This window comes from Oncorhynchus mykiss, chromosome 30, assembly GCF_057628025.1.
Source record: "Oncorhynchus mykiss isolate SJ-2025 chromosome 30, ASM5762802v1, whole genome shotgun sequence".
Lineage (NCBI taxonomy): Eukaryota > Metazoa > Chordata > Actinopteri > Salmoniformes > Salmonidae > Oncorhynchus > Oncorhynchus mykiss.
In genome coordinates, this window is record NC_143051.1 from 6,801,273 (window position 1) to 6,820,618 (window position 19,346).

At 27.3% G+C, this 19,346-nt stretch overlaps 1 protein-coding gene across 1 annotated transcript; it reads right to left on the reverse strand.

Moving 5' to 3' along the window:
• Window positions 1-14,687: 14,687 nt before the first annotated feature.
• Window positions 14,688-18,109, reverse strand: LOC110487849 (gap junction beta-3 protein). Its single transcript, XM_021559763.3, has 2 exons — window positions 17,685-18,109; window positions 14,688-17,012 (listed from the first exon to the last, which is right to left on the reverse strand). The coding sequence occupies exon 2, from the start codon at window positions 16,926-16,928 to the stop codon at window positions 16,134-16,136; it is 795 nt and encodes a 264-aa protein (XP_021415438.1). The 5' UTR covers window positions 16,929-17,012; window positions 17,685-18,109; the 3' UTR covers window positions 14,688-16,133.
• Between the last annotated feature and the right edge of the window lie 1,237 nt (window positions 18,110-19,346).

Below are 19,346 nucleotides of genomic sequence, written 5' to 3' on the forward strand. Positions count from 1 at the left end.
TATGGATATGATATGGAATACTATATTATAATGATGATGATATGGAATACTATATTATAATGATGATGATATGGAATACTATATTATAATGATGATGATATGGAATACTTTATCATAATGATGATGATATGGAATACTTTATTATAATGATGATGATATGGAATACTTTATTATAATGATGATGATATGGATATGATATGGAATACTTTATTATAATGATGATGATATGGATATGATATGGAATACTTTGTTATAATGATGATGATATGGATATGATATGGAATACTATATTATAATGATGATGATATGGAATACTATATTATAATGATGATGATATGAAATACGTTATTATAATGATGATGATATGGATATGATATGGAATACTTTATTATAATGATGATGATATGGATATGATATGGAATACTATATTATAATGATGATGATATGGAATACTTTATTATAATGATGATGATATGGATATGATATGGAATACTTTATTATAATGATGATGATATGGAATACTTTATTATAATGATGATGATATGGAATACTATATTATAATGATGATGATATGGATATGATATGGAATACTATATTATAATGATGATGATATGGAATACTATATTATAATGATGATGATATGGATATGATATGGAATACTATATTATAATGATGATGATGTGGAATACTATATTATAATGATGATGATATGGAATACTATATTATAATGATGATGATATGGAATACTTTATTATAATGATAATGATATGGAATACTATATTATAATGATGATGATATGGAATACTATATTATAATGATGATGATATGGATATGATATGGAATACTATATTATAATGATGATGGTATGGATATGATATGGAATACTATATTATACTGATGATGATATGGATATGATATGGAATACTATATTATAATGATGATGATATGGATATGATATGGAACACTTTATTATAATGATGATGATATGGAATACTATATTATAATGATGATGATATGGAATACTATATTATAATGATGATGATATGGATATGATATGGAATACTATATTATAATGATGATGATATGGAATACTATATTATAATGATGATGATATGGAATACTATATTATAATGATGATGATATGGAATACTATATTATAATGATGATGATATGGATATGATATGGAATACTTTATTATAATGATGATGATATGGAATACTATATTATAATGATGATGATATGGAATACTATATTATAATGATGATGATATGGATATGATATGGAATACTTTATTATAATGATGATGATATGGAATACTATATTATAATGATGATGATATGGAATACTTTATTATAATGATGATGATATGGAATACTATATTATAATGATGATGATATGGAATACTATATTATAATGATGATGATATGGATATGATATGGAATACTATATTATAATGATGATGATATGGATATGATATGGACTACTTTATTATAATGATGATGATATGGATATGATATGGAATACTTTATTATAATGATGATGATATGGAATACTATATTATAATGATGATGATATGGAATACTTTATTATAATGATGATGATATGGAATACTTTATTATAATCATGATGATATGGATATGATATGGAATACTTTATTATAATGATGATGATATGGATATGATATGGAATACTATATTATAATGATGATGATATGGAATACTTTATTATAATGATGATGATATGGAATACTTTATTATAATGATGATGATATGGATATGATATGGAATACTATATTATAATGATGATGATATGGAATACTTTATTATAATGATGATGATATGGATATGATATGGAATACTTTATTATAATGATGATGATATGGATATGATATGGAATACTTTGTTATAATGATGATGATATGGATATGATATGGAATACTATATTATAATGATGATGATATGGAATACTATATTATAATGATGATCATATGGAATACTATATTATAATGATGATGATATGGAATACTTTATTATAATGATGATGATATGAAATACTTTATTATAATGATGATGATATGGATATGATATGGAATACTTTATTATAATGATGATGATATGGATATGATATGGAAAACTATATTATAATGATGATGATATGGATATGATATGGAATACTTTATTGTAATGATGAAGATATGGAATACTTTATTATAATGATGATGATATGGATATGATATGGAATACTCTATTATAATGATGATGATATGGAATACTTTATTATAATGATGATGATATGGATATGATATGGAATGCTTTATTATAATGATGATGATATTGAATACTTTATTATAATGATGATGATATGGAATACTATATTATAATGATGATGATATGGATATGATATGGAATACTATATTATAATGATGATGATATGGAATACTATATTATAATGATGATGATATGGATATGATATGGAATACTATATTATAATGATGATGATATGGAATACTATATTATAATGATGATGATATGGATATGATATGGAATACTTTATTATAATGATGATGATATGGAATACTATATTATAATGATGATGATATGGATATGATATGGAATACTTTATTATAATGATGATGATATGGAATACTATATTATAATGATGATGATATGGATATGATATGGAATACTTTATCATAATGATGATGATATGGAATACTTTATCATAATGATGATGATATGGAATACTATATTATAATGATGATGATATGGAATACTATATTATAATGATGATGATATGGAATACTATATTATAATGATGATGATATGGAATACTATATTATAATGATGATGATATGGAATACTTTATTATAATGATGATGATATTGAATACTTTATTATAATGATGATGATATGGAATACTTTATTATAATGATGATGATACGGATATGATATGGAATACTTTATTATAATGATGATGATGTGGAATACTTTATTATAATGATGATGATATGGAATACTTTATTATAATGATGATGATATGGATATGATATGGAATACTTTATTATAATGATGATGATATGGATATGATATGGAATACTATATTATAATGATGATGATATGGAATACTATATTATAATGATGATGATATGGAATACTAAATTATAATGATGATGATATGGAATACTTTATTATAATGATGATGATATGGATATGATATGGAATACTTTATTATAATGATGATGATGTGGAAAACTTTATTATAATGATGATGATACGGATATGATATGGAATACTTTATTATAATGATGATGATATGGATATGATATGGAATACTTTATTATAATGATGATGATATGGAATACTTTATTATAATGATGATGATACGGATATGATATGGAATACTTTATTATAATGATGATGATGTGGAATACTTTATTATAATGATGATGATATGGAATACTTTATTATAATGATGATGATATGGATATGATATGGAATACTTTATTATAATGATGATGATATGGAATACTTTATTATAATGATGATGATATGGATATGATATGGAATACTTTATTATAATGATGATGATATGGATATGATATGGAATACTATATTATAATGATGATGATATGGAATACTTTATTATAATGATGATGATATGGAATACTTTATTATAATGATGATGATACGGATATGATATGGAATACTATATTATAATGATGATGATATGGAATACTATATTATAATGATGATGATATGGAATACTAAATTATAATGATGATGATATGGAATACTTTATTATAATGATGATGATATGGATATGATATGGAATACTCTATTATAATGATGATGATATGGAATACTTTATTATAATGATGATGATATGGATATGATATGGAATACTTTATTATAATGATGATGATATTGAATACTTTATTATAATGATGATGATATGGAATACTATATTATAATGATGATGATATGGATATGATATGGAATACTATATTATAATGATGATGATATGAATACTATATTATAATGATGATGATATGGATATGATATGGAATACTATATTATAATGATGATGATATGGAATACTATATTATAATGATGATGATATGGATATGATATGGAATACTTTATTATAATGATGATGATATGGAATACTATATTATAATGATGATGATATGGATATGATATGGAATACTTTATTATAATGATGATGATATGGAATACTATATTATAATGATGATGATATGGATATGATATGGAATACTTTATCATAATGATGATGATATGGAATACTTTATCATAATGATGATGATATGGAATACTATATTATAATGATGATGATATGGATATGATATGGAATACTATATTATAATGATGATGATATGGATATGATATGGAATACTTTATTGTAATGATGATGATATGGAATACTTTATTATAATGATGATGATATGGATATGATATGGAATACTTTATTATAATGATGATGATATGGAATACTATATTATAATGATGATGATATGGAATACTTTATCATAATGATGATGATATGGAATACTTTATTATAATGATGATGATATGGATATGATATGGAATACTATATTATAATGATGATGATATGGAATACTATATTATAATGATGATGATATGGAATACTATATTATAATGATGATGATATGGAATACTTTATCATAATGATGATGATATGGAATACTTTATTATAATGATGATGATATGGAATACTTTATTATAATGATGATGATATGGATATGATATGGAATACTTTATTATAATGATGATGATATGGATATGATATGGAATACTTTGTTATAATGATGATGATATGGATATGATATGGAATACTATATTATAATGATGATGATATGGAATACTATATTATAATGATGATGATATGAAATACTTTATTATAATGATGATGATATGGATATGATATGGAATACTTTATTATAATGATGATGATATGGATATGATATGGAATACTATATTATAATGATGATGATATGGAATACTTTATTATAATGATGATGATATGGATATGATATGGAATACTTTATTATAATGATGATGATATGGAATACTTTATTATAATGATGATGATATGGAATACTATATTATAATGATGATGATATGGATATGATATGGAATACTATATTATAATGATGATGATATGGAATACTATATTATAATGATGATGATATGGATATGATATGGAATACTATATTATAATGATGATGATGTGGAATACTATATTATAATGATGATGATATGGAATACTATATTATAATGATGATGATATGGAATACTATATTATAATGATGATGATATGGAATACTTTATTATAATGATAATGATATGGAATACTATATTATAATGATGATGATATGGAATACTATATTATAATGATGATGATATGGATATGATATGGAATACTATATTATAATGATGATGGTATGGATATGATATGGAATACTATATTATACTGATGATGATATGGATATGATATGGAATACTATATTATAATGATGATGATATGGATATGATATGGAATACTTTATTATAATGATGATGATATGGAATACTATATTATAATGATGATGATATGGAATACTATATTATAATGATGATGATATGGATATGATATGGAATACTTTATTATAATGATGATGATATGGAATACTATATTATAATGATGATGATATGGAATACTATATTATAATGATGATGATATGGAATACTATATTATAATGATGATGATATGGATATGATATGGAATACTTTATTATAATGATGATGATATGGAATACTATATTATAATGATGATGATATGGAATACTATATTATAATGATGATGATATGGATATGATATGGAATACTTTATTATAATGATGATGATATGGAATACTATATTATAATGATGATGATATGGAATACTTTATTATAATGATGATGATATGGAATACTATATTATAATGATGATGATATGGAATACTATATTATAATGATGATGATATGGATATGATATGGAATACTATATTATAATGATGATGATATGGATATGATATGGACTACTTTATTATAATGATGATGATATGGATATGATATGGAATACTTTATTATAATGATGATGATATGGAATACTATATTATAATGATGATGATATGGAATACTTTATTATAATGATGATGATATGGAATACTTTATTATAATCATGATGATATGGATCTGATATGGAATACTTTATTATAATGATGATGATATGGATATGATATGGAATACTATATTATAATGATGATGATATGGAATACTTTATTATAATGATGATGATATGGAATACTTTATTATAATGATGATGATATGGATATGATATGGAATACTATATTATAATGATGATGATATGGAATACTTTATTATAATGATGATGATATGGATATGATATGGAATACTTTATTATAATGATGATGATATGGATATGATATGGAATACTTTGTTATAATGATGATGATATGGATATGATATGGAATACTATATTATAATGATGATGATATGGAATACTATATTATAATGATGATCATATGGAATACTATATTATAATGATGATGATATGGAATACTTTATTATAATGATGATGATATGAAATACTTTATTATAATGATGATGATATGGATATGATATGGAATACTTTATTATAATGATGATGATATGGATATGATATGGAAAACTATATTATAATGATGATGATATGGATATGATATGGAATACTTTATTGTAATGATGAAGATATGGAATACTTTATTATAATGATGATGATATGGATATGATATGGAATACTCTATTATAATGATGATGATATGGAATACTTTATTATAATGATGATGATATGGATATGATATGGAATACTTTATTATAATGATGATGATATTGAATACTTTATTATAATGATGATGATATGGAATACTATATTATAATGATGATGATATGGATATGATATGGAATACTATATTATAATGATGATGATATGGAATACTATATTATAATGATGATGATATGGATATGATATGGAATACTATATTATAATGATGATGATATGGAATACTATATTATAATGATGATGATATGGATATGATATGGAATACTTTATTATAATGATGATGATATGGAATACTATATTATAATGATGATGATATGGATATGATATGGAATACTTTATTATAATGATGATGATATGGAATACTATATTATAATGATGATGATATGGATATGATATGGAATACTTTATCATAATGATGATGATATGGAATACTTTATCATAATGATGATGATATGGAATACTATATTATAATGATGATGATATGGAATACTATATTATAATGATGATGATATGGAATACTATATTATAATGATGATGATATGGAATACTATATTATAATGATGATGATATGGAATACTTTATTATAATGATGATGATATTGAATACTTTATTATAATGATGATGATATGGAATACTTTATTATAATGATGATGATACGGATATGATATGGAATACTTTATCATAATGATGATGATGTGGAATACTTTATTATAATGATGATGATATGGAATACTTTATTATAATGATGATGATATGGATATGATATGGAATACTTTATTATAATGATGATGATATGGATATGGTATGGAATACTATATTATAATGATGATGATATGGAATACTATATTATAATGATGATGATATGGAATACTAAATTATAATGATGATGATATGGAATACTTTATTATAATGATGATGATATGGATATGATATGGAATACTTTATTATAATGATGATGATGTGGAAAACTTTATTATAATGATGATGATACGGATATGATATGGAATACTTTATTATAATGATGATGATATGGATATGATATGGAATACTTTATTATAATGATGATGATATGGAATACTTTATTATAATGATGATGATACGGATATGATATGGAATACTTTATTATAATGATGATGATGTGGAATACTTTATTATAATGATGATGATATGGAATACTTTATTATAATGATGATGATATGGATATGATATGGAATACTTTATTATAATGATGATGATATGGAATACTTTATTATAATGATGATGATATGGATATGATATGGAATACTTTATTATAATGATGATGATATGGATATGATATGGAATACTATATTATAATGATGATGATATGGAATACTTTATTATAATGATGATGATATGGAATACTTTATTATAATGATGATGATACGGATATGATATGGAATACTATATTATAATGATGATGATATGGAATACTATATTATAATGATGATGATATGGAATACTATATTATAATGATGATGATATGGAATACTAAATTATAATGATGATGATATGGAATACTTTATTATAATGATGATGATATGGATATGATATGGAATACTATATTATAATGATGATGATATGGAATACTATATTATAATGATGATGATATGGATATGATATGGAATACTATATTATAATGATGATGATATGGAATACTATATTATAATGATGATGATATGGATATGATATGGAATACTTTATTATAATGATGATGATATGGAATACTATATTATAATGATGATGATATGGATATGATATGGAATACTTTATTATAATGATGATGATATGGAATACTATATTATAATGATGATGATATGGATATGATATGGAATACTTTATCATAATGATGATGATATGGAATACTTTATCATAATGATGATGATATGGAATACTATATTATAATGATGATGATATGGAATACTATATTATAATGATGATGATATGGAATACTATATTATAATGATGATCATATGGAATACTATATTATAATGATGATGATATGGAATACTTTATTATAATGATGATGATATGAAATACTTTATTATAATGATGATGATATGGATATGATATGGAATACTTTATTATAATGATGATGATATGGATATGATATGGAAAACTATATTATAATGATGATGATATGGATATGATATGGAATACTTTATTGTAATGATGAAGATATGGAATACTTTATTATAATGATGATGATATGGATATGATATGGAATACTCTATTATAATGATGATGATATGGAATACTTTATTATAATGATGATGATATGGATATGATATGGAATACTTTATTATAATGATGATGATATTGAATACTTTATTATAATGATGATGATATGGAATACTATATTGTAATGATGATGATATGGATATGATATGGAATACTATATTATAATGATGATGATATGGAATACTATATTATAATGATGATGATATGGATATGATATGGAATACTATATTATAATGATGATGATATGGAATACTATATTATAATGATGATGATATGGATATGATATGGAATACTTTATTATAATGATGATGATATGGAATACTATATTATAATGATGATGATATGGATATGATATGGAATACTTTATTATAATGATGATGATATGGAATACTATATTATAATGATGATGATATGGATATGATATGGAATACTTTATCATAATGATGATGATATGGAATACTTTATCATAATGATGATGATATGGAATACTATATTATAATGATGATGATATGGAATACTATATTATAATGATGATGATATGGAATACTATATTATAATGATGATGATATGGAATACTATATTATAATGATGATGATATGGAATACTTTATTATAATGATGATGATATTGAATACTTTATTATAATGATGATGATATGGAATACTTTATTATAATGATGATGATACGGATATGATATGGAATACTTTATTATAATGATGATGATGTGGAATACTTTATTATAATGATGATGATATGGAATACTTTATTATAATGATGATGATATGGATATGATATGGAATACTTTATTATAATGATGATGATATGGATATGATATGGAATACTATATTATAATGATGATGATATGGAATACTATATTATAATGATGATGATATGGAATACTAAATTATAATGATGATGATATGGAATACTTTATTATAATGATGATGATATGGATATGATATGGAATACTTTATTATAATGATGATGATGTGGAAAACTTTATTATAATGATGATGATACGGATATGATATGGAATACTTTATTATAATGATGATGATATGGATATGATATGGAATACTTTATTATAATGATGATGATATGGAATACTTTATTATAATGATGATGATACGGATATGATATGGAATACTTTATTATAATGATGATGATGTGGAATACTTTATTATAATGATGATGATATGGAATACTTTATTATAATGATGATGATATGGATATGATATGGAATACTTTATTATAATGATGATGATATGGAATACTTTATTATAATGATGATGATATGGATATGATATGGAATACTTTATTATAATGATGATGATATGGATATGATATGGAATACTATATTATAATGATGATGATATGGAATACTTTATTATAATGATGATGATATGGAATACTGTATTATAATGATGATGATACGGATATGATATGGAATACTATATTATAATGATGATGATATGGAATACTATATTATAATGATGATGATATGGAATACTATATTATAATGATGATGATATGGAATACTAAATTATAATGATGATGATATGGAATACTTTATTATAATGATGATGATATGGATATGATATGGAATACTATATTATAATGATGATGATATGGAATACTATATTATAATGATGATGATATGGATATGATATGGAATACTATATTATAATGATGATGATATGGAATACTATATTATAATGATGATGATATGGATATGATATGGAATACTTTATTATAATGATGATGATATGGAATACTATATTATAATGATGATGATATGGATATGATATGGAATACTTTATTATAATGATGATGATATGGAATACTATATTATAATGATGATGATATGGATATGATATGGAATACTTTATCATAATGATGATGATATGGAATACTTTATCATAATGATGATGATATGGAATACTATATTATAATGATGATGATATGGAATACTATATTATAATGATGATGATATGGAATACTATATTATAATGATGATGATATGGAATACTATATTATAATGATGATGATATGGAATACTTTATTATAATGATGATGATACGGATATGATATGGAATACTTTATTATAATGATGATGATGTGGAATACTTTATTATAATGATGATGATATGGAATACTTTATTATAATGATGATGATATGGATATGATATGGAATACTTTATTATAATGATGATGATATGGATATGATATGGAATACTATATTATAATGATGATGATATGGAATACTATATTATAATGATGATGATATGGAATACTAAATTATAATGATGATGATATGGAATACTTTATTATAATGATGATGATATGGATATGATATGGAATACTTTATTATAATGATGATGATGTGGAAAACTTTATTATAATGATGATGATACGGATATGATATGGAATACTTTATTATAATGATGATGATATGGATATGATATGGAATACTTTATTATAATGATGATGATATGGAATACTTTATTATAATGATGATGATACGGATATGATATGGAATACTTTATTATAATGATGATGATGTGGAATACTTTATTATAATGATGATGATATGGAATACTTTATTATAATGATGATGATATGGATATGATATGGAATACTTTATTATAATGATGATGATATGGAATACTTTATTATAATGATGATGATATGGATATGATATGGAATACTTTATTATAATGATGATGATATGGATATGATATGGAATACTATATTATAATGATGATGATATGGAATACTTTATTATAATGATGATGATATGGAATACTTTATTATAATGATGATGATACGGATATGATATGGAATACTATATTATAATGATGATGATATGGAATACTATATTATAATGATGATGATATGGAATACTATATTATAATGATGATGATATGGAATACTAAATTATAATGATGATGATATGGAATACTTTATTATAATGATGATGATATGGATATGATATGGAATACTTTATTATAATGATGATGATGTGGAAAACTTTATTATAATGATGATGATACGGATATGATATGGAATACTTTATTATAATGATGATGATATGGATATGATATGGAATACTTTATTATAATGATGATGATATGGAATACTTTATTATAATGATGATGATGTGGAATACTTTATTATAATGATGATGATATGGATATGATATGGAATACTTTATTATAATGATGATGATATGGATATGATATGGAATACTTTATTATAATGATGATGATATGGAATACTTTATTATAATGATGATGATATGGAATACTTTATTATAATGATGATGATATGGATATGATATGGAATACTATATTATAATGATGATGATATGGATATGATATGGAATACTTTATTATAATGATGATGATATGGATATGATATGGAATACTTTCTTATAATGATGATGATATGGAATACTTTATTATAATGATGATGATATGGATATGATATGGAATACTATATTATAATGATGATGATATGGATATGATATGGAATACTCTATTATAATGATGATGATATGGAATACTTTATTATAATGATGATGATATGGATATGATATGGAATACTCTTTTATAATGATGATGATATGGAATACTTTACTAAATGATGATGATATGGATATGATATGGAATACTTTATCATAATGATGATGATATGGAATACTTTATCATAATGATGATGATATAGAATACTTTATTATAATGATGATGATATGGATATGATATGGAATACTATATTATAATGATGATGATATGGAATACTTTATTATAATGATGATGATATGGATATGATATGGAATACTATATTATAATGATGATGATATGGATATGATATGGAATACTATATTATAATGATGATGATATGGAATACTTTATTATAATGATGATGATATGGATATGATATGGAATACTATATTATAATGATGATGATATGGAATACTATATTATAATGATGACGATATGGATATGATATGGAATACTTTATTATAATGATGATGATATGGAATACTTTATTATAATGATGATGATATGGATATGATATGGAATACTTTATTATAATGATGATGATATGGAATACTTTATTATAATGATGATGATATGGATATGATATGGAATACTTTATTATAATGATGATGATATGGATATGATATGGAATACTATATTATAATGATGATGATATGGAATACTTTATTATAATGATGATGATATGGATATGATATGGAATACTTTATTATAATGATGATGATATGGATATGATATGGAATACTATATTATAATGATGATGATATGGAATACTTTATTATAATGATGATGATATGGATATGATATGGAATACTATATTATAATGATGATGATATGGAATACTTTATTATAATGATGATGATATGGAATACTTTATTATAATGATGATGATATGGATATGATATGGAATACTATATTATAATGATGATGATATGGAATACTATATTATAATGATGATGATATGGAATACTATATTATAATGATGATGATATGGATATGATATGGAATACTATATTATAATGATGATGATATGGAATACTATATTATAATGATGATGATATGGAATACTATATTATAATGATGATGATATGGAATACTATATTATAATGATGATGATATGGAATACTATATTATAATGATGATGATATGGAATACTATATTATAATGATGATGATATGGAATACTTTATTATAATGATGATGATATGGAATACTATATTATAATGATGATGATATGGAATACTATATTATAATGATGATGATATGGATATGATATGGAATACTTTATCATAATGATGATGATATGGAATACTTTATCATAATGATGATGATATGGAATACTATATTATAATGATGATGATATGGAATACTATATTATAATGATGATGATATGGAATACTATATTATAATGATGATGATATGGAATACTATATTATAATGATGATGATATGGAATACTATATTATAATGATGATGATATGGAATACTATATTATAATGATGATGATATGGAATACTATATTATAATGATGATGATATGGAATACTATATTATAATGATGATGATATGGAATACTTTATTATAATGATGATGATATGGAATACTATATTATAATGATGATGATATGGAATACTATATTATAATGATGATGATATGGAATACTTTATTATAATGATGATGATATGGAATACTATATTATAATGATGATGATATGGAATACTATATTATAATGATGATGATATGGATATGATATGGAATACTTTATCATAATGATGATGATATGGAATACTATATTATAATGATGATTATATGGAATACTTTATTATAATGATGATGATATGGATATGATATGGAATACTTTATCATAATGATGATGATATGGAATACTATATTATAATGATGATGATATGGAATACTTTATTATAATGATGATGATATGGAATAGTATATTATAATGATGATGATATGGATATGATATGGAATACTTTATTATAATGATGATGATATGGATATGATATTGAATACTTTATTATAAAAGGGACGAGTGAGCGTGATAAGATGACAGGTGTTTGATAAGATGACAGGTGATTGATAAGATGACATTGTATATGACAGGTGATTGATAAGATGACAGGTGATTGATAAGATGACAGGTAAGCTCAGTGCTAGAGACGTCAATACAGACACCGTGGTTCGAATCCAGGCTGTATCACAACCGACCGTGATTGGGAATCCCACAGGGCGGCGCACAATTGGCCCAGCGTCGTCGTTGTAAATAAGAATTGGTTCTTAAACTGACTTGCCTAGTTAAATAAAGGTTACGTTTTCTTGACTAAAAATCAGCTGATCGCCTTTTTCAGATGTCAGTCATATCTTTTGGAGGCACTGTAACTAGCTTGCTTACAGTTTGTGACGAGTGAGTGTGTTGTTGCAGAAATAAACAGGCCTGAAAACATTTAAAATGAGGCAGCTAGTAGTCGATGTTATGAAGTTCAAGACATGACTGATAAAAGTCAATTTATATTTTTCAAATAAAAAAACCCTTTTTTTCATTTTGAGCACCTGCTCCCTGAAAGGTCACTACACTGCCCTGCATTTCACTGTAAAGAAAACTTGAAATTATTAACAAAAAAATAAAAACAAATTACGAATTAAGATAATAATAAATGAACCGTAAATCTAAAAAGGTAAAACAATACAGAAAAAAGCAGGGGGCCAGATCAGATGAGCAGGGGGCCCGATCAGATGAGCAGGGGGCTAGATCAGATGAGCAGGGGGCCAGATCAGATGAGCAGGGGACCAGATCAGATGAGCAGGGGGCCAGATCAGATGAGCAGGGGACCAGATCAGATGAGCAGGGGGCTAGATCAGATGAGCAGGGGGCCAGATCAGATGAGCGGGGGGCCAGATCAGATGAGCAGGGGGCCAGATCAGATGAGCAGGGAGCCAGATCAGATGAGCAGGGGGCCAGATCAGATGAGCAGGGGGCCAGATCAGATGAGCAGGGGGCCAGATCAGATGAGCATGGGGGTTGCGTTTCCTTGCTGAGACGTTACATGCATCAACCAATGATTGGATGCGACAACATCGACTGTGCAGTCGGGCACCAGATTAGCATAAAATGCGGTTAGCTGATATGTAAAATACTGACATTTGTGTTGTAAACTCTGGTATTCGTCAGCAACGTCTCAGCAACGTCTGACCTGTCAAATCACTTTCAAGAACTCTTAACCTTCGTCAGTCTTTCACCCTCACAGAGGCGTGTCCGTAAGGGAGGGTGAGGAGGTGGTTGGCCATAAAAATTACATTTGACTAAAATAAATGTATTGATAAAACTCAGGTTTTGGTTAACAACACTTAGTCAATTAAGATTTGTCATCTAATAAAAGTTAAATTGTAAAGAGTTTTTATGTCTGACTCAAAATATAGATGTACTTTTCTTCTCCATGGCTAAGTTGGCCTCGTTGCACTCCTGGTACTCTGCTGTTGCCGCCAGCGTCTGACACCCATCACAGTCCAGCTCAGAGCACCTAATGTTGGGGGAGGTATGGAGGCTTCCCCGATGACTGATCCTCAGCAACCGGATGGCTATCAGGTAAAAGATCTCACACACGTTGAGCACTATACACACAGCCGACGCCCCTACCATGAAGTAGGTAAACACCCTCTTCTCTGTGGGCCGGCCGATGTAGCAATCCACCTGGTTAGGACAAGGCCAGAGGTCGCATATGACGCGTCTCGGCAGGTCAAAGTTGTTGTAGATGAGATGGAGGAGGTAGAGGAACGCCACCTCGATGGCCGTCTTGAAGAAGAGGCTGAGGAGATACGTCCACCAGAGTCCTCCGTGCTTCTGTCCTGTGTTGTCGTAGAGACGGGCGTTTTCACCGTGTGCGATGCGGTACTTGCGTTCGCGTTCCTCACGGTACGCCACGTGCATCACGACCATGAAGGTAGGACAGGTGACGAAGATGAGCTGGAGTGCCCAGATCCTGGTGTGAGAGACAGGGAAAAAGTGGTCGTAACAGGCGTTGGCGCAGCCGGGTTGCCGGGTGTTGCAGTCAAAGTCTTTCTGGTCCTCACTAAAGACGCGTTCTGCGGCCACGACGAAGACCATGACGCGAAACACGAAGACTACCGCGAGCCAGATACGTCCAAACGCGGTAGAGTATTTATTGACCCCGCTAAGCAGCGCCTCGAACGTCTTCCAGTCCATGGTGAGATCAGAGTGGGATCCCCTTCTTTCACCGTTGAACTTTCACCCGGCTGTGTGGATGAGCGTCTGCCTTTGGACTTGAAGCTGGAGGAAGAAGAGAAAGCGATTCATTAATAAGTGTATGAATAACGGTTGAACAACCAGGGTATGTATTGAGCCCCGCCAACCTCCATTTCAGGGAAAGGGAACTACTTTAAAATCAAGTTCCAGACCCCATGGCATCACCTAACACTGTCTTTGCCATCGCCTGCCCTACAGAATGAGAGGTAATAAAGCCACAAAAAACAGGAATCATCTACCAGCTGAACAACATATAATACAACTCTTCAATTTTACATTGAAACACATTTCTTCTGGGTGTTAAAGTAGTTTTCTTTTGAAAGATCTGTTCACAGCCTTTTATTTAGACTCCGATCAAACTTTTCATCCAAATCTCCCTGCGACTCTCTCTTCGCCTTCTGAAGCTGTTTGCTTGAAAGGAGTGGGGTTCTTTGAAGAAAGGCGGCTTTAATATTTGATCAAAACACTGTTTGCCTTCCCTCAAGAGTCTAATGCTCACAAATCCACATTCTGTTGTTATTGCGGGATTTCGTAGGAGAACATCTTGAGCAAAGTCATTTCTTATGAAACAGTGGAATCATGTTCAAAAACAGGTAGAGTATATGATAGTTTACTTGTTGTTGAATACACATCATTTTGAGGCAAAAGTCATTCGTATCACTATTACAGACGGATTAAAAGTCAAGTCGTACTTACAGTTGTTTCAGATCACTAGGCTGATTGATGCTCAATTCATTTTAGCTTGTCCGTCTCTCTGTTCAAAGCTTGTCCGTCTCTCTGTCCAACTCTTGTCCGTCTCTCGGTTCTAAGCTTGTCCGTCTCTCGGTCCAACGCTTGTCCGTCTCTCTGTTCAACTTTGCCTCAGTCTGATTTTGATTATTGAATGGCAGGGCTGAACAAAATGGCTGGACTACTGTACGTCTGGACATGATGATTTAGCCTCACTCTGGAGGTGTGGTCAAGCTTTGGGATCAGTGCTGGGTTTCTTTTTCCTCTCCGCTGACCAGTTAGTGACGCAACACCTTATGTTAAAATCAACATTGGGGTTGTCATGGTGACTAAGTGTTCCCACCAGGTGAGTCGGGTATTGGTAACACCCCAGGCCCACACAGATGAGTATTGGGTTGGTACCGCTCCATGTCTGCCTAGTCACCCTCATTTATCCGGCACTGCCACAGATTCCGAGATAAACGCCGATCCTTTGTTTGCCAGGAGAGCTGGAACTACAGAGGTATCGAGATGTGGACATAAGAGCACCGCCTGTCTCACAGAGAGCTGATACGGGGACCATAAGTGTTTGTAGTATTTGTTGTTGATTCATATTTCTAGATACTCAAACACTGAACATTTGGTGTTCATGCCCATTCAGCAAATGTACAGTGTATATTTGAGTCATTTAGCCGACACTCTAGACTAGACGGCTCAATCAGCTATAGAAGGTGTCACCTCTCGCCACCACATCACACAGCTGTACAGCTAGTCCTGCTGCTGAGGCTGATGGGGATTTTTAAGTCATGCCGGATGTGACTGTGATCAGATAATTTAGGAGGGGTCATTTTAATGTGGATAAAGTGTACTTTCACCCCTGCTTACTGACCACTCCCAACCTACTACTGCCAACCTGAAGAATAAACTACTATTTAAATCATTTCATTATCAAGGTGTGTCATTTTGTGGTTCTCTTTCACTGCAAAAAAAACCCAAACACTTTGATCTCATCAGGTGTTTGTTTGCAGCATGCCACATTAACTTTGTTACATTAAGGTTCATGTGGATGTTTTATGAGGGACTCTTAAACAAACTTAATTCAAAATGTATACATCACATATGATCATTTATCTGTGAGATTGTTGGGGTAGCCTAGTGGTTAGAGCGTTGGGCCAGTAACCGAAAGGTTGCTGGAATGAATCCCCGAGCTGACAAGGTAAAAATCTGTCGTTCTGCCCCCTGAACAAGGCAGTTAACCCACTGTTCCTAGGCCGTCATTGTAAATAAGAATTTGTTCTTAACTGACTTAAACTAAGATAAAATATGCGATTGATTTAATGACATTGTGTGAAGCGTTGAAAGTGTACTACTCAATTCAATACCTTCTAGTGGAACACTGTTGCACTTCCTGTTGTACTGTAAAATGGCCTAGAAATGCCTTCTTCCAATACCTTCTAGTGGAACACTGTTGCACTTCCTGTTGTACTGTAAAATGGCCTAGAAATGGTTGCTGGAATGAATAAGAGGCGTTGGATCCAATCAGTTTTGTGCTCAATGGGACTTTACTTTTAAGTTGAAAATCATCATGATATTTTAGTTGAAATTAAAGAAACATTTATATTTATAGAAAATACAACAACAACAAAAATA

What these genes read in the sequence shown, in the direction of transcription:
- LOC110487849 (XM_021559763.3), bottom strand. Translation starts at nt 16,928, where the DNA reads ATGGACTGGAAGACGTTCGAGGCGCTGCTTAGCGGGGTCAATAAATAC.